The 27,009-nt window shown below is 37.7% G+C and overlaps 3 protein-coding genes across 4 annotated transcripts; 1 reads left to right on the forward strand and 2 right to left on the reverse strand.

Moving 5' to 3' along the window:
• Positions 1–1,390: 1,390 nt before the first annotated feature.
• hscb (HscB mitochondrial iron-sulfur cluster cochaperone) lies at positions 1,391–8,055 on the reverse strand. Its single transcript, XM_060884060.1, has 6 exons — positions 7,746–8,055; positions 7,543–7,639; positions 3,689–3,778; positions 2,154–2,298; positions 1,769–1,816; positions 1,391–1,594 (listed from the first exon to the last, which is right to left on the reverse strand). Exons 1-6 carry the CDS (start codon positions 7,997–7,999, stop codon positions 1,500–1,502), a joined length of 729 nt encoding a protein of 242 aa, XP_060740043.1. The 5' UTR covers positions 8,000–8,055; the 3' UTR covers positions 1,391–1,499.
• A 1,512-nt stretch (positions 8,056–9,567) lies between these two features.
• On the reverse strand, positions 9,568–18,747 carry imp4 (IMP U3 small nucleolar ribonucleoprotein 4). The gene is made up of 9 exons (XM_060883097.1): positions 18,614–18,747; positions 16,940–17,048; positions 15,839–15,922; positions 14,573–14,682; positions 14,351–14,483; positions 14,115–14,269; positions 12,346–12,440; positions 10,280–10,353; positions 9,568–9,908 (listed from the first exon to the last, which is right to left on the reverse strand). Exons 1-9 carry the CDS (start codon positions 18,614–18,616, stop codon positions 9,796–9,798), a joined length of 876 nt encoding a protein of 291 aa, XP_060739080.1. The 5' UTR covers positions 18,617–18,747; the 3' UTR covers positions 9,568–9,795.
• A 2,306-nt stretch (positions 18,748–21,053) lies between these two features.
• si:ch211-102c2.4 (uncharacterized protein LOC568178 homolog) lies at positions 21,054–26,954 on the forward strand. Of its 2 annotated transcripts, XM_060883007.1 has the most exons (5): positions 21,054–21,202; positions 22,850–23,137; positions 24,862–24,951; positions 25,066–25,079; positions 26,129–26,954. In XM_060883007.1, exons 1-5 carry the CDS (start codon positions 21,163–21,165, stop codon positions 26,132–26,134), a joined length of 438 nt encoding a protein of 145 aa, XP_060738990.1. In that variant the 5' UTR covers positions 21,054–21,162; the 3' UTR covers positions 26,135–26,954. The 2 variants fall into 2 exon arrangements, with proteins under 2 accessions (XP_060738990.1, XP_060738989.1); XM_060883006.1 differs by lacking the exon at positions 26,129–26,954 and having other exon boundaries at positions 25,066–25,293.
• Positions 26,955–27,009: the final 55 nt, after the last annotated feature.

A 27,009-nucleotide genomic window follows, 5' to 3' on the forward strand; every position in this document is an offset into this window, starting at 1 on the left:
CGTTTGGATCAGCAATTTCATTTTGATCTATGAAATAACAGAAAGACACAGTAATATTTCAGTAGTGAAATGAGGTTTAATGAGCTCACCAAACCAATTGTGTGTTCCAGTTAATCAGTGCTAAGTAGTTGCAGGTATTCAAATCAACAATATGGCACCTGTCTGATTTCGGTTTGATGCATATTGCGCATTTTCTGTTAATCCAATAAACCTCATTTCACTACTGAAATATTACTGTGTCCTTCAAAAAAAATTGCTGATCCAAACACCCAAATATTTATAAATGAAAATCATGGAAATTGTCAGGGGTTCCTAAACTTTTGCATACGACTGTACATATATACATCGTCGCTGTCAGGCGGAATCCTCGTATCTCCAAAACCGTTACTTTTCAGGAAATAAAAAAAACGCCGTACCTTATCTGCAGTGCACAGGGTTTAGTCCGCGTTGCAGTGGATTGTCTTGCGCTAAATTCCTGTCCTCAGACGAGCACCAGAACTAGCGGGGGTCAAGATTTTTTTTTCTTTGAGCCCAGTGTTTTGAAGACATTTACCTCAGAAGACGTGTTGATTCGTTGCGACTCTTCTTGAGGAGAAATATGCCGCGAAGCTCTCCCACGGAGTGAGGAAGAGGTGGACAGTTGAAGTGTCCAATGGAGTTATGAGATTTGCGCTCAAGCTATTTTCAAGACTTTAGATTGGTTAATAACTTGTAAAAATAACATATCCACGTGACCAATAGCATCGATATGTGAAAAAATATGAAATTGACAAAATTTGGACATACAAGGTTTCTGCCCGACAGCGACGCGATATATATATATATATATATATATATATATATATATATATATATATATATATATATATATATATATATATATATCTCGATATATAGTCATTTATAGCTGCTATAAGTTATATAACAGGACACTAGCACTTGTGTCTCAGACTTTACACGATATTAACGTTAAACGTTTTGGCAAAACCAAAACACCCAAATTGGGCGTGGCTTAAGTGGGAGTGGCTTTAAGGACAAAAGTTGATGTTAATTGTTTACATGGTCTTTTAATTTATCCAACATGCTTCATATCTGACTTTGTGTCCTGTTCATTTTTTCTAAACAAACTAAAATTACTGCACCATGTGTTCATATCTGTAATTATTTGGAGCACGTTCGAGTTCATTTGGAACAACATACTCGTTTACACCGATAATCTGCATGTGATCGAAATCTGTCTAACTCTGTTAATAATTGAATTTTTCAACATTAAAGGCAGATTTAACTTTTTGTGATTTCAGGATGTTTTGGCCAGGAATATTTCTACCGTTTGTATCCTAATTCTCCCTGTTGTTTGTTTCTGACCATTACAGCACAAAATGACCACACGGATTAAAAATAGATTTTAATTTACGAGATGTTCATCTTTTACATGTTCAAGCACTTTTATTTAAAGATTTATCCGCGTCAAAGCGTCGATCCGTTCCTTCTCCGCCACCTCAAAAGTTCTCCCTCAGTTTCTCCTTTACCTTCTCTTCCAGATTTGCAAAGTATTTCATTTGAACCAGGAGCTCTCTGGCTGACTTCAGGTCCCCTGGGAAAATTGGGGTTAGGATATAACAAAGAAATGAAATAAATCTTAAAAAAAAATCACCTTTTTTTCAGAAGAGTCAAGGAAACGAGCTCCCTCGCGTGAGCGTGACCTTGGCCGTGTGTTTCGACTGATCTCAAATTTACAAGGAGTGAAAAGCGGAAATTAGGAGGATACCTTTGTTTAGCGATGTATTCATCTGTTCTGTCAGGTTTTTCAAGGTCACTGGAGGAGAAAAGAAAAGATCGTGTGTATTTACAGTGCCCTGCTTTTAAATGAATGGAGATGGGAATACCACAGAAAAAGGTTGTTTTGTTTTTGGTTGTTTTTTTAATCCTCTTAACTTTTTTTTTTTTTAAAGAACACGCTAGGCCGAAATAAATATCCAAATAGCTAAAGATAGAAAAAAAAAAAAGAGTGAAAATGAAAACGTAGCCTTGAGCGTTTCTTTAAAGCGTACACGAAAAGTCAAATAAACAAGGCCTACGTGTGGGTGTAAAAATGTTCTGCAGATTTATTTATTTATTTTATTTTTTAAATCATGCTGTGTAGCTGTGCTCACCTTGCACTTCCTGGCCTACAGCCCTGACCTCGTCGAGGCTCTGGGTCTCTGCCAGCTTCTCGTTGACGTCCATGACCTTTAATAGCAAAGCTGGATCTGCTGTGGCGTCTGTGCCTTCGTCCAGCTCGACTCCTTGTAACTGCAGCTGAGATTCATCATCATCATCATCATCAAGATCAGTAGCTGTACTTTATACCGCAACGATGAGTTCTCAAATCTGATTGGTCAGATTTTTACAACAGCGCAAAGGTTTATATTAACAGGGTATTGTTACTATGGTAACAGCTCTTTCACTGCGACTTGGGCGGCAAATCTAATATATCTCATATAATCTTGGGAGTAATAATAAACAGATTAAAGGAAAAAAAAGCATATAATATTTGATATGGTGTTTTCTGCAAGGAGAACATTTAACTTTCTCTTTTATTGAGTCTCAAGCATCAGAGTAAAAACAGTGTTCTGAAGTGTTAATGGTTTAAAAAGAAAAAAAAAGAAAAAAATCGCAGGTCACATGACAATGTGATACACTCTGTATCAACGGCCGAGCAGCAGCTACTGAATCGTTTGTAGTAGTACTGATTCGGGGGCATTATTTACTGAATCAAACACTGTAGGTACTGAATTGCATGCAGAAGATATTTAATCGTTTGCGTTATTTACTGAATCAAACGCAGCACATACTATATCTTATGAAGTAGGTACTAAATCGAATGCAGCAGGTACTGAATCGTGTGTGTTATTTACTGAATCATTTTCAGCAGGTACTGAATCGTAGTCCAGGATGCGCTGAATCGTATGCAGGATGCACTGAATCATATGCAGGATGTACTGAATCGTATGCGGGACGCACTGAATCGTATGCAGGACGCACTGAATCGTATGCAGGACGCACTGAATCGTATGCAGGATGTACTGAATCTTGTACATTAATTACTGAATCTTGTGCATTATTTACTGAATCAGTTTCAGCAGGTACTGAATCGTAGTCCAGAAGGTAATAAATCGTATAAAGCATGTACTAAAACATATGCAGTATGTACTGAATCGTATGCAGGATGTACTGAATCGTATGCAGGACGCACTGAATCGTATGCATGATGTACTGAATCGTATGCAGGACGTACTGAATCGTATGCAGGACGTACTGAATCGTATGCAGGATGTACTGAATCGTATGCAGGATGTACTGAATCGTATGCATGTTCTGTCATGGCAGCTCGCAAGCTTTACATTCCATTCGTATTATACTGTGTTTCTCGAAGTATACTGTGCCTAATTTTGTCCATAAAACAAATTCGAGCACAATCACAAGAGGGCTGTGAAAATGTACAAACACTGGAACTGTGCCCTTGGCAGCAGCAGCAGGGGGGGAAAAAAGTATCCCTAGAATAATTAGAACATTATTTTATGCTTCGAATCTGACACGCCGAAGACATAAAAAATAAACATTACCGGTGATGAAACTCTCAAACAAACGGATTTTTTTTACGGAAAGCAGGAAGCTACTTTGAGATTTTGCGAAAAGCTCCTCTTACCAAGTAGACGCTCCGTGTGAGAGGTTTCTGTAGGGTCCTGTAGGCTTTGTTTATCAAGGCTGATTGCTCTTCAGAATATCTCTGTTCTGTCTGGAACAAAGAGATACAAAAAAAAAAAGCATCCAAATTAATGAAAACTCATTGTGTTAAAAAAAAAAAAACCTGACATGCACACCGGTTAAAAATAACTCAGCAGCCAAACACGGGGCGTCGAAAGGAAATTGTTCTTTTGTAAGTTCACAAAAAGGGGAAAAAAGTAATCTAAAACTCTCACGTTTTGCTCACAGCTACTCGTTCACATCTATCACACAGGTTCAGAACAATCCCCGAGCTCACAGCTTCTCTCTCCAGTCACGAGTCCTCGGCCACGTCGATAATTGGATTCTTTCTCCGACGTTCTCAGGTGTCTCTGTGTTTGGGTGACGGCATAGGGGAAGGGAGTAAGGCGGATCTCGGAGGAGCCGGGACAAGGTGAGAGATGATTGTCGGGAAGGATAACACCAGGGAAATGAGGGAGGACCAGCGGGATGCAGAGGAGGAACCGTTTCAGCTGTCGGGGGGGTCGTGGAAACTGAGGCTTGAGAGCTTGAGAACTTTTAAGAACTTTGCAAACCCATAAACATTTAGTCTTTTCAAAAGCCCTATTCGGACGGGATTAGTTTTACGTGGGGACGTGGGGGTAAAGTAATTATTACCAGAGCTTCTCTGTGATTTTAGTCCCGTCCGAATGTGCCATCTCGGTAATCATTACGGACAATGTCAGTAAAGATTACGGCAACTTTTACCTTCTGTAAAAAGGTCCGGAAAAATTACCTCAGGTAATACTAATCCCGTCCGAATAGACCCGCTGTAAATATGTACGGTAAAATTCTGTCATTTCCTGTTTAAAAGTTCGTGCGCACGTGATAACAGGAACAGGAATAACAGGAAGCAACGTCATACACACATGACGACAAGGAGGTTACTGTGGTGCTAAAGCGAGTTACCCCTCCCACTTCTGCTAGTTTTACTGAGATGTCTTGTCCCGTGCGAATTGGCCAATTAATATTACAGACATCCTGAGGTAAAATTGCATTACTCCACATCCCCACGTAAAACTAATCCCGTCCGAATAGGGCTAAAGACAGTAAAAGGATCTTAGCTGTCTGTTAAACAAGTGGGCGGAGTTATAAACCTCGAGGGTTATGGGACCGCGATCAGACGGGTTCAATTGGTAACCTTGTAACTGGCATCAGATCCGTGTGCAAGACGCTCAGAATGGTTTGAAAGACAAACTCCACAGTCAGAAGCACCTTCTTAGGAGGGACAGACTGACAGGTTAAACTGACAGAAAGGCAAATAAACATTCTTTGCATCCGTGTTGAGCTGAAAAGCAAATCAAAAATCACACACACACACTTTTAGCAGCAGTTTTCAATGAGAAATAATGACTTCTAGTGAAATGAATAACAGCGACTAGATGTAGGCGCGTCCGGCGTGTCAAGAGCGCAAACCGCGTGTCCTCCGTCTCGTATCGTATGATACGATGCCGATAGCATCACCACACACGGACACATTACCACGGCAACCTGTAGTAGGAATGCTGACAGTTGAGTTGACAGTATAACGACTAGAGACCCAGACTAGACTTGTACAGTAGAATCCATGCCATGAAGAACTTCTGAGAACTTCTGAGAACATTTAATATTAGTAAGATGTTCCTTTTCTATTGTTACAGTTTACGAGTTCACTCGGAGAAGCTGAACGCAGGGAAGATATTGACATTGTGCAAAAGAATTACAGAATACAGAATCTCACAGAAGTAAATACACCCATCACCATTTATGTAAATATTTTATTAGATCTTTTCATGTGAAAACACTGAAATAAGAAATGACTCTGTGCTACAGTGTAAAGTAGCGAGTGTTCAGCTTGTATAACAGCTTGCTGTCCCCTCAAAATAACTCAACACACAGCCATTAATGTCTAAACCGCCAGCCACAAAAGTGAGTACACATACATTTTCTCTCCCCCTGGTGTCATGTGACTCGTTAGTGTTACAAGGTCTCAGGTGTGATTGGGGAGCAGGTGTGTTAAATTTGGTGTTATCACTCTCACTCTATCATACTGGTCACTGGAAGTTCAACATGGCTAAGACCTCTCTGAGGATCTGAAAAAAAGAATTGTTGCTCTACCAATACATGAAGGAAACCTCCTCTAAAGATGATGCACAAGAAAGCTTGCAAACAGTTTGCTGAAGACAAGCAGATTAAGGACATGGATTACTGGAACCATGACCTGTAGTCTGATGAGACCACGATAAACTTATTTGGTTCAGATGGTGTCAAGCGTGTGTGGTGGCAACCAGGTGAGGAGCACAAAAACAAGTGTGTCTTGCCTACAGTAAAGCATGGTGGTGGGAAATGGTGGAGCACAAGGTCTCTAACATCCACCAGCTCCGTGATGTCGTCATGGAGGAACTTATGAGGACTCCAGTGGCAACCTGTGATGCTCTGGTGCTGGAAAATAATGGTGGCCACACAAAATATTGACACTTTGGGCCCAATTTGGACATTTTCACTTAGATGTGTACTCACTTTTGTGGCCGGCGGTTTAGACATTAATGGCTGTGTGTTTTAAGGGGACAGCAAGCTGTTATATAAGCTGAACACTCACTACTTTACACTCAGAGCCGATCGGCCCTATACGCTCACTACGCGAGCTGCGTAGGGCCCCGCAAATTACGCAAGGCCCCGCCTCCTCCTGCCTCATTTTACAGCGCGTGTTAATGTTTACTGTGTAGATGACAATATGAAGCGGAGCTATCCATCTGGCCAAAAAGATAAAAAAGAAACAAAATGAGAGTGAAATGCGAGAACAGCAATCAGGTAAACTTGTGTTCTCTTCAAGTTTGACGTCAGCAAGAGCAAATAACAGTAAAGTTAAGTTGATGTGTTTCTGTCTCTAGTCTCTATGTCACTAGCTAAATTAGCTGTGCAGTGCTGCCAGTGCATCTCTTGGCCTGTCTGTCTGTCTGTCTGTCACACAACAATTTTTTGCGTGAATATTCGCGTGAATAAACGCCCAAGGGCAACGGTGTTTATAAACGGAAGCTCGATAACCGCGCCACGCGTGTACATGCGTTCATATGCGCGTGCAATCGTGCACAAAATGACACGCCCGCTTTCCAGCAGAAACATCTGTGTTAGGACTAGTACAAAAAGTAGCGTGATAGCGCTCCTAATGACAATGTTTATAGCCTCTCAATCAAGTTTATAACAACGTTAATGCAATATGGAAACCAGTGGATTTACATTAGAATGAGCATAATGCCAGGTCTATATGAATGTACATCCCTCAGTAAATAATAGGAGGGCCCCTTAGCAGAATTTTGCTTAGGGCCCCATGGAGGTCAGGATCTGTTCTGTTTACACTGTAGCACAGAGTCATTTCTTCAGTGTTGTCGAATGAAAAGATATAATAAAATATTTACATAAATATTTATTCGATTGACATACACGGAACACACGACACTATTCTTACGTTATTCACTTAAAACACATACTTACTTATTTATATTTCAATTTGCACATTTTTCCACTGTACATACAAACTGTGTATATTATATATGTTGTCGTGTCTTGTTGTCAATGTCATTCTGTTACACTGTGGAGCTTCTGTACTATAACAAATCCCTCGTATGTGAAAACATACCTGGCTATAAAGATCTTTCTGATCTGATTTCGGATTCTGATTCTAAATGTGAGGGGTGTATTTACTTCTGTGAGGTTGACTTGTAATTCCCAAGACTGGCAGCAGGGGGCAGTGTTTCTCTCACTTTCTCTCTCTCTCTCTCTCTACTTCAAGCTCAGTACCTGTGATTTCTGGCTGAAGTTGTCAGGATGCAGAGATCTCTGTAGCTCTACGTATTTTCCCTGAAGCTCCCGAGTGTCCAAAGCAAACGTCTGATCACTAAAAGTTAAACAAACGTTAATGTTCATCACGTGATTGTCATGTCAAGCCGGATTGGATTCGTCTTATTTACATTGTATTGAACATTAAACATATGAAAACTTACCAGTTTAAGATCTCAAAGTAAGTCGCTTTTTCCTGAGGAGGCTGTATGGAGTTACATGAGGAGCAGAAGAACATCTGAGCAGATGAACCACAACTCCAACACTTTCTTACTGATGAACATGAGCACCTTTTACAATAAACAGAGTCTTTTCTAAAGAACTGCAGCGTTTTTTCAGGTGATCTACACGAAGCCAAGGCGCTGCGGATGTTCAGGACACATCTGTGAGACGCGCACAACATCCGCACACACTGCATGATTCTCCAAAGTCAACAGTAAACACACACACACACGTGTGTCAATGACTGGCCGTTTCCGGGTTGGCCCTGCGCATGCGTAGACTCGAAAGTTTGCCACTTCAAAATAAAAGCCGCATTTCTAAACACACGAAAAATACTTAAATGTGTTTATTGGGATTAAATCAAAATTCCCGCCCCACTGAAGGTTTTATTTATTACTACATTTTCTAATCATTAATAAAGTGTAAAAGGAATAAAATAAAATCTAGTGAAGAAAACAGAAACTTTGGCCGCACGTTTTGGTTTTTATTGAAGCACGTCTGAGACACATCATCATGTACAAAGAGACTGATGTAAAATAAATCTGTTCATTTGTATTTAGTTATCGAAGGATTTAGTCTTATCGATTATGATCTTCGTGACGCGGTGCCGTTGAATTCGGATTTGAAGGAAAGATGTTCCGTAAGGTGATGTTTATAAATGTGTGGAAGGAGTCGAGAGTTTAGTAAACAGTCAGAAGAATAGAAATATTGTAAAATAAAATAAAATAAAACAAAATAAAATAAAAAAAAACACGAGAGAAAGAAAGAGGAAGGGGGAAGCAAGAGGGGGAGAGAAAGAGAGGGGGAGAGAGAAAGAGAGAGAGAATGATGGAATGATTTCTTTTATACATTTCACATCATTAAACATACATGCTATATATATATGTATGTGATAATAAACATATATGATAAAAAATAACCTTTGAGCTGTTACTGGAAAATAATCAACCAAACAAGAAGTGTTTTAATCCTTATTTAAGGCACTCAGCAGCTCAGAATGATGATTGTGCCACAACTTTTCCTCTCTGTCTGCCATCAAATATTTAGAGAAATGAATAAATACTGAGTATCTTACACTCCACACACATCCTGGCATGGAAAATAAGAAATCCCTCAAAATACAAATGAGTGATTTTCTGTACGTACACACACACATCTGTATGCACACACACACACCTGTATGTACACACACACCTGTATGTACACACACACCTGTATGTACACACACACCTGTATGTGTACACACACACACACACACACACACACACATCTGTATGTACACACACCTGTATGTACACACATCTGTATGTACACACCTGTATGTACACACACACACACACACACCTGTATGTACATACACACACCTGTATGTACACACACACATCTGTATGTACACATTTGTATGTAAACACATCTGTATGTACACACACACTTGTATGTACACATCTGTATGTACACACACACATCTGTATGTACACACACACATCTGTATGTACACATTTGTATGTAAACACATCTGTATGTACACACACACATCTGTATGTACACACACACATCTGTATGTACACATTTGTATGTAAACACATCTGTATGTACACACACACATCTGTATGTACACACACACATCTGTATGTACACACACACATCTGTATGTACACACACACATCTGTATGTACACACACACATCTGTATGTACACATTTGTATGTAAACACATCTGTATGTACACACACACATCTGTATGTACACACACACATCTGTATGTACACATTTGTATGTAAACACATCTGTATGTACACACACACACACACATCTGTATGTACACATCTGTATGTACACATTCTGTCCTCAGAAAGCGATAAACATGTTATTTTCTGTGGTTAAAAAAACAAAAAAAAAACCCTTACACACTCATACTGCCTCCACACACAGATCTGATCACTTAGATAAACCCACATGGAGTCTTTATCCAGCATCGCTCCGGATGTGTGTTTTACTGCACGCTTAAACTCTTCCTCTTTTTGGCGGTGCGTGTGTAGGCGTGATGACGCCACTCCACCTCCGCCGTGCTCTCGTTCTCCAGAGTGCCCAGCTTGATCATGTACACTGAGGAAAAGACAAAAGCTCAGACGTCATTGCTATTTGTGTCTCTGTTCGGTATTCTGAGGTCTGAGAAGGTGGTTATGTGACCTCCATCATGGCTAAACTGTCTTTATACAGTACGCTTCGGTATAAAAATCAAACAAGTCTGTTGATATACAAAAATATGTTGGATAAAATACATGTAAATGTCAGTATGAAAAAAATTAATAAAAAATCTGAAAGCACAACAGAGAATTTTCTGGAAATAATCTCAGTTAGATTGATTGGCCCAAAAAAAAACATTTTAAAAATGAAATACAAATGAACTAGAACTGATAGAAATTGTGTTATGAGTTAAATATCTTTGTTCCGGGGCCAATTAACAAGTCACTCACGTTTCATTTCAAAACGGGGTCCGACTTCGGTCAGTTCGACGTTCTTGTGGTTGGTTTTCTTGTAAACGTGATGCCTGTAACGCACACAGAGGCAGAAATGCGTTTATTGTGCAAAGAGTCATGATCAGGGGGGAATAAAATCTGCGTTTTAGTCGGATTTTAGAATCTATAAACAGAAATATAGCTGTGAGCAGCGATTAAGGGGTCCAAGCACTTTCTGGCCCAACCCCTTATTGACAGAGGAAGGCCAGAAGCTCTATGCCAGTGGTCTTCACTATTTTTTTCGTCTGAGCCACACTGATAGGACAAAGTCAATAGGAGAGCCACTTTCACCGCAAAGTATGCCAAGTTATTCAGTCTTAAATAGCTTATCTGCTTAAATACAATGTACAATATTGCAATACAATAATTACTCGAGTTGCGGATGACGCATGCTCCCCATCAGTTACCTCTTTTGTCACTGTCACATTGCTTTGTTGCTGTTCATTTTGTGGATTGTTTGATAAGAAATCGATCCATTTTTTAGTCCGTGTGTGTACAGTAAACACAAGTTGTTAACTAGCATGAAACACAAACTAAAGCTTCTGGCAGGCCGCCAAAAACTGGCTATTGCGCAGAACGCAGTGACGAGTCAAATAATATATATAAATATATTATTATTATTTGTAATAGAGCACATTTGTTTATTTGCATATTAAAGCTTGGCGAGCCGCAGGAGGCTCGCGAGCCGCGCAATGAGTAACACTGGTCTAAGCGCTTCAGGATTTGGGGCAAAATCAGGGTTCCCACTCTTTTTCAGAGATCATTTTCCAGGACTTTTCCAGGACATTTCAAATTTAGGAAAAAAGACAAGGATCACAGATTCACGGCCTAAAGTAGTATGTTCTTCTCTCCAGAAGTCTTAAAAACAACTTACAGTTTATGGCTATTACTTAACTATAAAATTAGAAAAACGCCAGATACACACACAGAGCTCTTTCAAACGAGTCATTCAAAATACGTATTCATTTAGGAATAAAGAAAATGACGGTATTTATGACGGTATTCACTTTCACAAACGATTCGGTAATAAATGCATATTCAAAGAAACACCATTGTATGTTGCTATGTCTGCTTTGTTTGGAACTACTATGGTTAGTGAAGGATAGAAAGGAAGTCACTTAACTCCTTGTTTAGTGAACTGTTGCAAAAATCAATATCACATTTGCACACGTGTTTTTAAGTTTATATACTGTAAGTAAACCTATTATATATTACCGGCCTTCGCCTCATGTTTACAACACTAGTCTGTGCGGCACTTTGAGCATGGAAATAATTGTTCAATGTATGATTCGCTGTGCATCGCATCAGTAGAATATCTAATTTTGACTTCTTATATCGCTCATAAAACAGGTTTGTGGACTGTGTGGATGGATTCCTTTTAAAGACAATTTGTCATGTGAATGAAATTTCAACATTTATAAAATAAAAAGACAGCACATATTAATACCCTTTCCTTTCTCAGGCCAATGCCGTCATGCATGCTTTAGTTTGCTGTACATTCCCCTTGCACATGATATTCAGATTAACAAGGTTAATATAACCTGTTTACCCTGAAAACATTCGAGCACTTAAACCATTCCTAGCACCTGAAACAAGACAGCGTCATCCGTCACAGCGAGATTAAACAGCATAACAAAAAACCCGTCAAAACTCAGTGACCTTGAACAGAGCGCTTTCTGTTACTAACGTTAATTGTTTCGACCAGTTGTAAACTGTTCTTTAAATGATCAAGATTATTATTATTATTAAATGATCAATGATTATTTAAAAATAAGAATTTTCCAGGACAACAAAATTTTTTCCAGGACAATTTATGTTTTCTCTCATTTTCCATGTGTTTTCCAGGACTGGAACATTGGTCATTAATTTTCCAGGATTTCCAGGTTTTCCAGGACGCGTGGGAACCCTGAAAATGTCACGCGATTGCTGAGATCTAAAACACGCTATATAACAGGACGCAATCACGCTTGTTCAAACCAAATGATCACACGACAGCCTAAGAGTAAAAGACTGAATTGAGCCACCTGAAGGACATGAAATCATCTTGATTGGCGAATGTAATGACACGTTTGCTGTCGTCTTTAGGAACCGGAAACAGGTACTTGAGGATGTTAGACACCTGATGTGGAGGGAAAAAAAGGCCCATGAGCTTCAAATATACAAGCACACAAATCTTAAATCCACTTTAATACAATAAACTGTGAATATTTCATGATAAGGAAATATGGGATGGAAAATAAGTTGCATAATAAGTTGCATCTACAAACATCAGCACCTTCTGTTTCCAGGAATAATTCTCATGATGTCTGACTCTGTGTAGTAAAACTATGGGACTGAGGTTTGGTAAATCCAGTGGACCATCAGGCTTCACACACTCTCACACATACACTCTCACACACACACACACACACACTCACACACACGCACACACACGCACGCACTCGCACACACACGCACGCACTCGCACACACACGCACGCACTCGCACACACACGCACGCACTCGCACACACACGCACGCACTCGCACACACACGCACGCACTCGCACACACACGCACGCACGCACTCGCACACGCACTCGCACTCGCACACGCACACGCACTCGCACACGCACTCGCACACGCACTCGCACACACACACACACTCGCACACACACACACACACGCACTCACACACACTCTCTCACTCTCTCACTCTCTCACTCTCTCACACACACACACACACACACTCACACGCTTCAGATATGCTGAACTTGGCAGACATCCTTTTTCAGTGCGGTGTGCAAAAGTGCTTTTAAATCTAAAATGTTGATAAAAACATTAACACTGGCTCACTAGGTTAAAGACTTTGTATACCATCAACCTAAATCTTTATATATATATATATATAAAAAACTCAAATTTGGGAACATACTGGACATATTTTTAATCCAAGACGCAAACGTAATGCACATGTTGACCACTAGAGGGTGCTGATACGCCACAGCACTGCATTTCCAGCCACGACGCCAGTTTTGACTTTTCTGACGTTTGTCCAAAACAAAATGGGTTAAAAAAGCTGAAATTTATTATTCATGTCTAATTAATTTAGCTGTAATATGAATGTTTTGAAAATGAAACACAGTTCTGTGATTGGCTAAAAGGTGTCTGTGAGAATGTCAAGCAAACAACGACGTCCAGGTACGAAATCGAGCTGCGTTTATAACTCATTAACATCAAGAGAGAGAGAGAAAAAAAAGCAAGAATGATGACGAAATAATGTTTATGTCTGTTAGAATGTAAGAGGGAACGAGAGCTGGCTTGTTTCACAGACTTTCCACAACACACTATAAAGGTAAAAGATACTATAAAGAGATAAAAAAAATATATATAAAAAAATAAAAAAAACACGACAAAATCCTTTCTAAGATCTTTAATCCTGCGTTTGTTCGTCCGCTTGACTCTGATTGGTCAGCTGATATTGATTGATTTACTTATTTCTATAACAGCAGCTGTGACAGAAATGCAGCTACAAAAATCGTACGTTTATTGCACCGTTTCCGTAGTAACGCTGAACATAGGAGCCTGTAAAGATGGGACTGTTTACTCTACATATACAGATTAAAAAACCTGAATAAGGAGATATTTCTTTTAGCACTGATGGAAGGATTAGTTAAAAAGTTCAGCTTGTGTGTCTAATAATATAACCGGTGGTGTTATAAGTGCACGTCAGGGAAGGCGTTTTCTTTGAATCGTGGAGGAAGTGATTTATTTTTGTTTATTTGTCGAATGACGTCGTCTTCCTGCGTGACTCACCCGTCTGCCGAGGCGAGAGGTGAAGTTGTGAAAGATGAGGTGGGGGAAGGCTTCGGACATGGTGCCGATGTCTGGGACGTCGTGTCTCATCACCACGTTGTACAGAGTGAAATACGCCGTCGGTCCGAAAGGCAAGTGACACACGATGAGACCGTCTGCAGAAACAAAAAAGAGACTCGGACGCTCAGAGCGAAGGCAAACACCGTCACGCAGGATGAGGATTTTTGTGACTGTACCTGGCTGTCCTCTGGTCTCGTGAACTATCACCAGATCTGTCACGCTGTTGGCCTTGCACGCATGCACCAGAGTGTCAACCTCATGGTTTCCTCTGTTCATGCGCTGGGCCCCTGGGAATATCAGCTTCACTTCCTGTGGTTAACAAGTACAGGTTTTATTACATGATGCGTGAGAATGTGTCTTAGGCACATCAACATCGTTATGGTAATAAAATAAATCACCTTGGCAAACATCTTGAGTCTAGAGCTCGGATCTCTGGATGTCGTCACCATGACTTTAGGGTCTTCTACACCGGCCCACTTGTACTCATCATCCATATGGGAGCTGACGCCTGGGATGGACACACACACACACACACACACACACACACACACACACACACACACACACACACACAGAGAAACAGGTAGACAGACATGCGTGCACACACACACAAACACACACACACAGAAACAGGTAGACAGACATGCGTGCACACACAGACACACACACACACACACACACACACACACACACACAAACAGGTAGACAGACATGCGTGTGCGCACACACACACACACACACACACACACACACACACACACACACACACACACACACAGAAACAGGTAGACAGACATGCGTGCACACACAGACACACACACACAGACACACACACACAGACACACACACACAGACACACACACACAGACACACACACACAGACACACACACACAGACACACACACACACACGCACAGACATACACACACAGACATACACACAGACATACACACACACACACAGACATACACACACACAGACAGACACACACACACACACAGACAGACACACACACACACAAACATACACAGACACACACAGAAACAGGTAGACAGACATGTGTGCACACACAGACACACACACACAAACACACACACACACACACACACACACAGACACACACAGACATACACACACAGACACACACACACAGACACACACACACAGACACACACACGCAAACAGACACACACAGACACACACACAGACACACACACAGACACACACACAGACACACACACAGACACACACACAGACAGTTATATCAGTTCAGGTTCAGGATGGTGTGAATAATCTTCTGTGCACTACATGACTTTCTTCTTCACTAAACTTCAGCATCAGACTTTTGCTTGATCTGATTTTACTGCTGCATTAAAATCTGAGATAAAAGTCTGATTAAAAAACCTTCAGATATGAAACCTGAGGTTTTTTTTTATTTTATTTAAATGTGTAGAAAGTAAAAACGTATAAAGTGTGTATTAATGACTGAAAAGCAAACTGCATCACTAAAGACCTGAAAACGTACGAAAACGTGTACAAGAAGTAAAAGTGTGTGGTGTAGAGATTAAAATAGCAAAATGTTTTCAATTGAAATGCTTCAAACTTTAAATTCTCTCCTTAACCAAGTAAATAGTTAAAAGCTCGTGTCAGTTATAAAGATTCACCGTCTCCGCCCTCATCGTCAAACTCCACAAGCTTCTGCAGATGTAAAGCCTGTTTGCGAATCTCTGTAGGTATCAGATTATTATCTGTAGAGAGCAAAAAAAATAAAAAGATCAGCATCTGAACAGAAATAAACTGCAGTAGAAAAGTCGTTTATATAAAAGAACACTCGTGAAAAAAAACATTAAGTAGAAATGTCTTCAGACTGTGTAACCAGAGGAGAAAATCAATCAATTAAATAAATTAATAAATAAATAAATAAACAAATAATCCCTCAAAAAAAAGATTTTTCACTGATGCACAAAAACTACGATCAAATTTTATCACAAATGTTTTTTTAAACGTTTACAATGTAACAGCGATTTTAAGTAATGATCTTTTATAGTAATAATCTTTTAAATATCCCCAACAATATAAGTTACGAATCGAGTCGAGTGGGCGGAGCTTAAAACGATGCAGGAGACACCGATTGGTCGAAAGCGACCACTGAAGTCACTTTTCCCGTTACTAAAAATAAATCCTTATATATTTTCAGTAAAGAATTAAAGTAATGGCACCCTGTACTCCGTTCGAGCGTTTGTGATGCTGTTACGTCAAAGTTTTACGTCTGTCTTTTCGGCAACAGTTAAAGTATTGGCACCCTCCGGTTTCAGTCTTAGGGTCACTGCAATTTGTGCTGCATCCAAACGTATCCTCAAAAATGTTTTATTTGATGGCGATGAAAAACTAATAATATAACAGAAGTTTTTAAATAATATTTTTTTTTCCTTTTCTTTTTTTTTTTTTAAATGTTTCGATTGAAAACTGAACTGAAGTGAACTGATGGCGATATATCGAGGTCATGATTCCGGTCCCTGATATCGTCCGGAAGCGGATGATGTAAAACCTCTTAAAGAAATGTTTAGTTCATCTGTGGTGCTCAGCTCATTAACTACATCGTATAGCCTCAGGCATATTGTCTTTTAACGGTCCAAGTATTCTCTTTTACTATATTTAAAGGAAAAAAAAAAAGAAAGAGGGAGACGTTACACTCTCCAGAGCATAAACACCCGCTTTTATTATTACATTTAAAAAAAAAATGAGAATAAGAATATTGGACTCACCATCTAATGCAGATTTGAGTTTCTTTTTCTTGTCTTCTACAGCGCGCAGTCTGTCCTCCTGGGCCTTCCTGTACAGGTACTCTTTCCTGAGCCGAACTTCACGCCGCAACTGTAACGGAACAAGCAGAGAACAGGAGCGGTGTTAAAAGGTTACACCGAATCCTCTGTTGTGTCGTTTTTGTCGGGATCCCTGCTGAATTTTAGTGTCGAGTCGAGTCGTGTGGGAGTCGAGTGGAGTCGAGTGGGCGGAGCTTAAAATGGCTCAGGATGCTGATTGGTCAAAAGCGACAAATCACTTTTCTGGCAGAAAATATTCTCTTTATTTTTATTTAAAAAATCTCCCGTTTCTTGTCCTCTTGAAGTAAATAAAAAAACTGCATCCTGTTAATACAAATAAATCCTTTTATATTTTCAGTAAAGAATAAAGTAATTGCACCCTGTACTCCATTCGAGCGTTTGTGACGCTGTTACGTCAAAGTTTTACGTCTCTGTCTTTTCACCCTACGGTTTCTTTCGTAGGGTCACTGCTACCTGATGTCAGATTTCTGTCCGTTGTCTTCTATACAGATTACAGAACAGACAAAGACATCCCTAAAAAGTTTTTATTTGATGGCTATATATATATATACATATATATACACATATATATATTTATTCTATGAAGAAAATGAATTAGAATTGTAAAAAAGAAGGAAGTAAGGAAGTAAGGAAGGAAGGAAGGGTGGGTGGGTAGTATGTACAGCATATGTACAGCATGTAATATATATATAACTTATATCTAGATATGCTTTATAAACATAAACAATATAACCAATATATAAACAATACAATTTATAAACAATATCTTTATCTATATCGATAGATCGATAGATAGATAGATGTAAGCATATGTACAGCATGTAACATATATATATATATATATATATATATATATATATATATATATATATATATATCTTATGTATTATTATGTTAGGTATAACATATCTACATGTGCTATATAAACATATACATATATATATATATATATATATATATATATATATATATATATACATACATACATACATATGTACAGTGAATAAATATAAATGCTATAGCAGTACAGAGTTGTGTGAACATTGATGAAAAGTAGAACTGACACAATATTAAATTAAAATGTGAAATATCTCGATTTTCCACACAAACAGTGACATAAAGCCACTAAACCGCTCATTTGATTCAGGACCACTGATTACTTTCATGTAGCATGTTGCTATGCTAGCTCTAGCTAATAAAAACAGCTCATTTAATAATATTTATATGGATTTATCTTGAATTACAATTGAAGATTACAACAGTTTTCTTTCTCTCCTGTGGATATAAAACATAACACTTGGGTTTAAATAAAGATAAATATGTGCAATGGAGCACTAGCGTTGAAACCCACGGCCACATCCCAAATACTCCGCTACAGACACGTTAGTGCACTAGAAAGGCTGCAAGACCTTATTTAAGGTCCCTACGTAGTGCACTAGATCGCTTAGTGGAAATGCATTTGGGACTCGGCCCAACGTAATGTACGGAATCGACACTTACAGCTCTATTTATTATAATTCCACAGAGATTGCTTAGCTTGTTAACTCAACGTCGTAAGTTTTAGGTACATTTATAAATTTAAATGATTTATCTTACCATTTTGTAACTATTTTCTTCAGCTCGATTACACGTGCAGCATCGATAACAACAGTAACCGGGTGACCTACTAGTAACGCCGCTTCCTATTGGACAATGGAATAACCCAATCAGAGAGAAGATTAGCGTTGTTTTCAGAATAAAAGTCGACTACGATTGTTCGATCTGTCCCTGGGATTGAAGTGCTTTGTGCAGCCAATTAAAAACATGCCACATCTGTTCATTCATTCCATTCATTCATTCATTCTTCATCTTCTTCTTCTGCCCATAGAACCAAGTGTGTGTGTGTGTGTGTGTGTGTGTGCGTCTGTCTGTCTGTGTGTGTGTGTGAGTCTGTCTGTGTCTGTGTGTCTGCCTGTCTGTGTGTCTGTCTGTGTGTCTGCCTGTTTATGTGTGTGTCTGTCTGTGTATGTGTGTGTGTCTGTGTGTCTGCCTGTTTGTGTGTGTGTGTCTGTCTGTGTCTGTGTGTGCGTGTGTGTGTGTCTGTCTGTGTGTCTGTCTGCCTGTTTATGTGTGTGTCTGTCTGTGTGTCTGTCTGCCTGTTTGTGTGTCTGTGTGTCTGTCTGGCGTCAGCTCACATATGGATGATGAGTACAAGTGGGCCGGTGTAGAAGACCCAAAAGTCTGTTTTAATCTTAAATCTGAATGTTTTAATCTTATTTTTAACATGCACACTGATCTTCATGTCTGCTGGTAAAACGTCACCTGTCTGTATGATTCGGAAAATAACAACGTGCACAGGTTAAGGTGTGAAAACAACAAGCTCCTGCTCAGGTTTCAGGTTACTGCTCAATTATTAAATGCACATAATTAAATATGTTATTTATTCAGTTATTGTTATGTATTTAATTATTTTATTTTAATGTTTTATTTACAATAAAATTATTGAATTAAAATCATGTATGCATTTATTTTATTTAAGTAATTTTATGTACAATTATTAATGCCTAAATTTAAATAATTTCTGATTTATTTACATTAAATAAATGTATTTATTTATTGTATTTAAAAAAATTGTATTCAAATAAATATTGTTTTATTTTAAAAAATCAATACATTTATTTATTTAAACAAACGTTTTTATAATAAATCAGGAGAATCCCATTGCAGCAGTGAAGCATGGTGGTGGCGGCATTGTGATGAAGAAGGAGAAATATTTAAAAATACTAAAGCAAATCTTGACGTCAGATTGATTCAAGTTCAAGCAATTAAAAGTCCAATGCCACTAACAATGCATATGTAAATATTTGAGCTAATGAAAAAAAAATTTTTTAAAAATGTGATGTGGAAAATAAAAGCTTTTATTGTGTAAATACCTCACTTCATCTGTAAGGTAATAAAAAGTTTTGCAGCTGCAATTATTTTGCAGCTATTTGTCCTTTAATTATATGTCAAATCCAAAGTTTTATACACGATATAGCCAAACGTTTGTGCACCCCTGACCATCATACCCATATGTTCCAACTGAACATCTGGATTTCTTGATAGAAGTACTGGAGCCTGGTTGTGGGGATTTGTGATCATTCAAACATTCTACTTTGAAGATCAAAAGCTTTAAGATCAAACTCTGATGTTCATTATGCTGAGGATGATAAAGCTCCAGTTCCAGTTCATCCCAAAGGTGTTCAGTGGGGTTGAGTCTGAGTCAGGGCTCTGTACAGGACACTCAAGTTCTTCTAGTCCAACCTTCTCCTGCACACTATATGAGTGCTTTGTGCACAGGTTCATTGTCATGCAATTAACTTAGAGAGATGTTCTGTACAGTTCTGCACTTCGGGTAAACAGTGTGATGATCCAAAATGCAGCTGCCCGACTTGTTTTCAACCTGCCTAAGTTCTCGCATACCACCTCGCTGCTGCGATCCCTCCACTGGCTTCCGGTATCTGCACACATCAGATTCAAAACACTGATGCTGGCCTACGACGCCAAAAACAAACCAGCTCCATCTTACCTCAAAGCCCTCATCACTCCTCGCAGTGCACCTCTGCACTTCGGCAGTGTTGTGACACAGAACATTTAGATTTTATACACAAGCAATTGAAGGTTAAGGGCCTCGTTCAGGAGCCCAGCATCCCTCAGCTCGGTGGACTTGGGGTTCAAACTCATAATCTACCACTTGGCTCATATTGTGTATTAATAAATTCATTGATGGAACCAAAAGCAACATGAAAAAATTATATCTTGAACAGACCACAAGTTCAACTTGCACTGAAATATTGAATCAGATTGCTTTCATATAAATGAGTAAATACATCCAGAATAAATAATCTCCTAAAATAATAATAAAAATAATCATCTAATGAGGAAAGTTAGCAAACGGTTCCTTTAATCCTGATATCCTGACTTGCTAAGAGATGGTTTTGTTTTGCAGTCAAGCTCCACAGCAGGTCATCGATAACACTAAACAAGGAAGAAACACTGCAAAGTTCTAAGGCTGTGGCTACTTCCTGTCATGTTCATTTCCTAATCGCGCTTAGCCAAGAGCAGAACATTTTACTTTAGAGCTTTGTGTGTGTGTGTGATTGTGTGTGTTTTATCCAGCAAGGAAAATGTTCCTGTTAACATCTACACTGATCTTCATCTCTGCAGGTAAGAGAACAACAGTATCATGTTAATAAAAAAAAAATACTAAAAATAAATGTCTTTTACAAATCATTATTATTATTAAAAGTAAGAAATTCATCGATATTGTTATCATGATTATTACAGATGAAAGTGTAGCGTCATGGAAATAAAATATAATAAAATACAACGAAATGAAGATTAGCAGAAATACAACAAATATAATAAAATACAACAAATAAAGCATTAGCAGAAGCACAAGCATTACAATTATTTATTTAAAAAAAAAATTATTGTAATGCTTGTGCTTCTGCTAATGCTTTATTTGTAGGGAATAAGAATAGAATTCATTCTTTAAATAAAATATATTTTTTAAAGGAAAAGTTCAGATGTGTCCAGATGTGATCATTCATGATGAGGAAGTAGATCATTTTAGCTCACTGACCTGTCTGTGTGTGTGTGTGTGTGTGTGTGTGTGTGTGTGTGTGTGTGTGTGTGTGTGGGTGTGGGTGTGGGTGTGGGTGTGGGTGTGAAACCGTAATTAACAGTTAATAACTGTCAACATTTAAAAAGATGACCAGCACCACCCACCCCCAATTATTTTTATTTATTTATATTATATTTATATTTTATTATTTATTTATTTATTTATTTTATCACAGCCAATTTATGGATTTTAGCTTTTCCTTTTTGATGGAAAAACTAAACTCTAGAGCTTAGTATAATCTTCATTTGAGGGGAAAACACATATAAAAAAATTAACAGATGCTGGAATATAGAATGGAAAAAAGACTGACAGACAGACAGACAAGAAAAATGCAAATAACATTGGAAGGGATTTAAAGAAATAGGAAAACAAAAAAAGAAAGGATAAGTAAAGGTAAAAAAAGGATAAATAGGTAAATGGAAGGAATAGAAGTAAAAGTCTAAATGAAAAAAGAAAGGAACAGAAAAGACAATGGAAAAGAGAAACAAAAAGAAAGGATGAAAAAGGGGAAAAAGTGCTTATAAATGTAAAGGGAATCTGAAGAAAGGAAATTGAATTAAACGGCACAGAGAAAAAAAGGAAAGAGATGGAAAAGAAGATGTAGATGTTTCTCACTCAATCATTCATAAGAAGAACATGAAGAACATCTCGTCACAGCTGTTACGTAACTCTCTCCATCATCATCAACATCATCATCATCATCACACTTCTGCTTAATCACCAGGAAACCACTCGCTGCTCCTGATGATGTCCTTCAACATGGACAGTGTGGAGATATGTGAGATTGTTGAGGAAGGACATTAGCACTTAGAAACCAGGAAGATGGTTTTGGACTGCAGTTGATGAACTGAACAGTTTTGCTTCATCAGTAAACAGTAGAGAACGTCAACAAGAGAAAGTGAGACTTTATTTTATTAACTAGAATGAACGGCTTTTTGACCATACAGAATATTCTACAGTCTTGTTATAGAAGGGAAAGGATTTATAATCACACTCTTTAGTATCACCTAGATGATGATGAGGTTCCTCTCAAGGTTTCTTCCTCATGTCGTCTCAGGGAGTTCTTTTCTCACCGCCGTCATCTCTGGCTTGCAATTTAGGGATCAATTTAAAATCAATTTATATCCTGAATTGATAGATTTCTTTAAATCTGCTTGATTGAAGTGACACTGTTTTCTTCTCTGTAGTCGTGTTCCAGTGTCACGCTGAGCAGAAGCTGGAGTGTCCCTACAAACCAAACCATAAAGACCTGCAGAGAGTTTGGTGTAAAATGGACACAACGGATACCAAATGCTGCACGGGTTTGTCCTTCATGTCAGGAAACACGGAGCTGGAGAACGGGCGTCTGAGCGTGACGGACAACGGCAATGCTTTCATCGTGTCTGTGAAGAGTCTGTCTCAGGGGGACGGAGTTTACTGGTGCGGCCTCAAGAACGGCAGCTACATCGTCAAACTGGCCGAGAAAGAGCTCCACAGTGAGTCTGCTCCGAGTCACGTGGCTGTCGTTTATCATTACCAAATTGTCAACGATCCGATTATTCAGTGTTTCACACTAATCTGTAGACCAGGACATTTTTAATAAATTGTTATTACAATATATAAATAGACTAAAAATCTGGCATTGCTCCTAAAATGAATGAATAAATAAATAAACAAAAAACTAACAAATAAAATTATTCTAGAGACAAAATAATATTTTTATTATAGAAAAAGTAAAATAATAATAATAATAATAATAATAATAATAATAATAATAATAATAGTATTCAGCATTCCTTGGTTGGGGTTTATAGAGAATTATTAAATGCACAATAATGTTACAGTCACATAAAAGAAAAAATAGCAGAATTCTTTTTTTCAAGAAAAGTTTGTCAAATAAATTCAAGATTAAAATAATAAATTTTCATTCATCCTAATTCAAACATCAAATGTTAAGTTAGTAAAATCTAACCGTAAAATATATCCATAAATATTAATTATATAAGAAAGTGTCATGTTAAAATGTTAATAAAAATAAATAAAATGGTTAGAATGTAAAGAATCACTAACTAAATAAACATAATAAAAATAATATAAAATTAATTATTATATAATTAAAACATTAGTTACAGTTTTAACATCCCAACATTAAAATGTATGGTAAAAAGAAATCACAAATTATAATTTTATATTCTATTTTGAATGTCGCTTTTTCTTCCTCACCTCACAATGTCCTGCTCTTTAAAGATTAACTACAAAATACTTTCAGAATTATTTTTAAATCCTTTTTTTTTTCTAGAAATTATTTTACTTAATCACTTTAAAGCTGCCTTAAAGTGAAGCAACGACATAAAAAACTTTTAAAGATTTCGATCAAATGGTTTGAATCTTTATTCCTTTGTGGTTTATTTTGATCAAGTAAAAGGTTTAGAGATTAAAACAAAATTAAAACTACATCTACGGCTCTTAAAAATGAGTTACACCTGGTGATATTTTTATAATTAATGTACAAATAACATAAAAAAACAAAGATTTATTAAATGTTCTAAAACATATTCCTTTAGTCTTATTAAGGATTGAAATTGCTAATAAATAATTAATTTTAAAATACTTAACTTTATTTTAAGATGTAATTTGTAGGCTATAGTAACAACTTTTTTGTTAAAAAAAATAAGAATTATAATTATATTAAAAACAAGAAATTTCTATTTATTTATTTGTAATATTATTTATTGATTTATTTTATTATTAAGCAACATAAATATAAATTTTTATTATTATATTTAATAAATATAAAAACTCAAAACATTTTAAATATTAGTTTGTAGACTATAAGCACAATACTTATGTTACTTAATAAAATAAATAAATAAATAAATAAGAAATATTACAAATAAATAAATAGTCATTTGTTGTTCAATGCAGTAAAATTATTTGGATTTTTTTTTGTTTGAATCTTACTACAATAAATGTCATTTTTAAAACACTGCTTTGTAAAGCTTTAGTAAAAATAATATTAAAATGAAAATGAAAACCCTGACACAAATTTCCCAGATTATAGAAGCAGAAGTAGCATTTTCTCTGATCCGAATCCCATCTTCATCGCGAAGGTACATTTTGAAGGTCGCGCTAGAGATCCTGTGAGATTTCCAGTGACGATCCGATTTCTGAGTGAAGGTTCTAGCTTGTTTTCTCAGCGCATGTTGGATTTCTTTCACAGATTCGATGGATTTCATCTGGGCGGTCCTGCGCTATCTGCTCTTCGTCCTGCTCCTGCTGGCCGTGATCTCAACTCATGCGTACTGCAGCTGTAAGTGTTGCAATAATGAACAGGAACTGCTCTCTTGCTTTAGCTAAAAAAAGAATCAAAACCACAAACACCATGTTGCTCGTTTCTCACGATCTTGTTTCCCTTCTTTTGCAGGGAGAAAGCCGAAGGTAAATGCCGTCTCCTGACCCCTCTGCATTTAAGATAGACGTCTTCCTAAGTTTACACTCGTCTGATATTTTAAAAACATTTACCTTAGAGATATACTAAAAGTACTATACACGTTATACCTGACTAAATGTAACCCAAAACTGTATTACTCATAAAATCATAAAAGTCTTAATAAACCTGAGAGTCATGTGCAAAAATTCTGGCACCCCCATACCAATGTGCACGTTTTTGTTGCTTTTTGAAGTGAAAAGAAATAAACACTCACTCATTTTCTACCGCTTATCCGAACTACCTCGGGTCACGGGGAGCCTGTGCCTATCTCAGGCGTCATCGGGCATCAAGGCAGGATACACCCTGGACGGAGTGCCAACCCATCGCAGGGCACACACACACACTCTTATTCACTCACACACTACGGACAATTTTCCAGAGATGCCAATCAACCTACCATGCATGTCTTTGGACCGGGGGGAGGAAACCGGAGTACCCGGAGGAAACCCCCGAGGCACGGGGAGAACATGCAAACTCCACACACACAAGGCGGAGGTGGGAATCGAACCCCCAACCCTGTAGGTGTGAGGTGAACGTGCTAACCACTAAGCCACCGTGCCCCAAAGAAATAAACACAGTAACTACAAAAAAAAATAAAAATAAAAAATCTGCAGATATTAATACAGTAGAATGCTAAAAATATAAATTAAAAAATCAAATCAATAAAAATTGTACACCTCCCCGGTGTACACAAAGGCTCAAAAACGTATTTAATTTTCCGGACGTGTTTCCATCCAGGAGGTCAAAGATCGTCTCTTCAAACCTTGTGCTGAGACCCAACAAAGCTCCTCTTATGTGTTTGCTTCAAAACAGTTTGCTCTAGAAACGTGTTCGTTTCTTTTCACTTCAAAAATCAACACTTTTGAGTTCAAAATTTTTTCAACCAGAGAACCAAAAAAAATAAATAACCTAGAAGTGTGTAAGATTATTACAAACACACACACACACACACAAATTGAGAGGTTTAATGGAATTTGTATCTGTTCTTTCGTTTCAGGAGTAAAGTGATATGCGAGCGTCCAGAGAGACACTGTGGAGAAGATTTATTTACACCGATACTAAACTTAGATTTAAAGCTTTACGCACAAATTATATGTGTTTGTGTTTGTGTGTAATCACAGTAACTTGACTGTGGTGTTGTTCTTGGTTTTTTCAGTATTTCAGCATTTTGTAAACTGTTGATTTCCTGACAGTTTCACACACAAATCTCTCAGGTTTAGACAGAAAACTAAAACCCAGCAAGTGTCAGTTCTGTGGGGGTGTAAACAGTTTGACGATCAGAGTTTGAACCAACAGGAAGATTAGAAATTAGTTTTTGAGCAGAAAAGCATCTGAGGAACGACTAAAGCTCGGCTTGAGGAGGACGAGCTTCAAAAGCAGAAGACTTTCATATCTAAAGTGACGTACTTTAACCGTAAAGAGTAGTTAGAGAGCAGTCTGCTCTATCAGCTTGTAATGAGCCAAAAGCTTCAAATATCTTAGAAGAAACACTCAGTGTTTTCAGAAAGCTCATTAAAAAATGTTCCTGTATTAATGTCCCAAATCTGATCTAAAGTCTAATCACCCCCCAGGTTTCTTTTACCTAACATGTAAGTTTTTTGTTTTTTTTTACTAAATGTAACAGTACTCTTGTAAAGGTTCAAATGAAGTAAATAAATAAATAAATAAATAAGAATTAAACAGTATCTGTTGTCCAAGCTGTTAGAAATGAAAATAAAATTCACCGCTCTTTTTTTCCTTTCTTTCTCTGTTCTACTTTTAGACAAAATAGGATACAGTGCCTTGTAACTTCTAATGGATTAAAAAGTTTGTACACCCATTCACCACTGTGTGTGTGTGTGTGTGCATGTGTGTGAAGTGTGAAGGCAGGATCGAAAT

This window comes from Tachysurus vachellii, chromosome 12 (assembly GCF_030014155.1).
Source record: "Tachysurus vachellii isolate PV-2020 chromosome 12, HZAU_Pvac_v1, whole genome shotgun sequence".
Classification (NCBI taxonomy): Eukaryota; Metazoa; Chordata; class Actinopteri; order Siluriformes; family Bagridae; genus Tachysurus; species Tachysurus vachellii.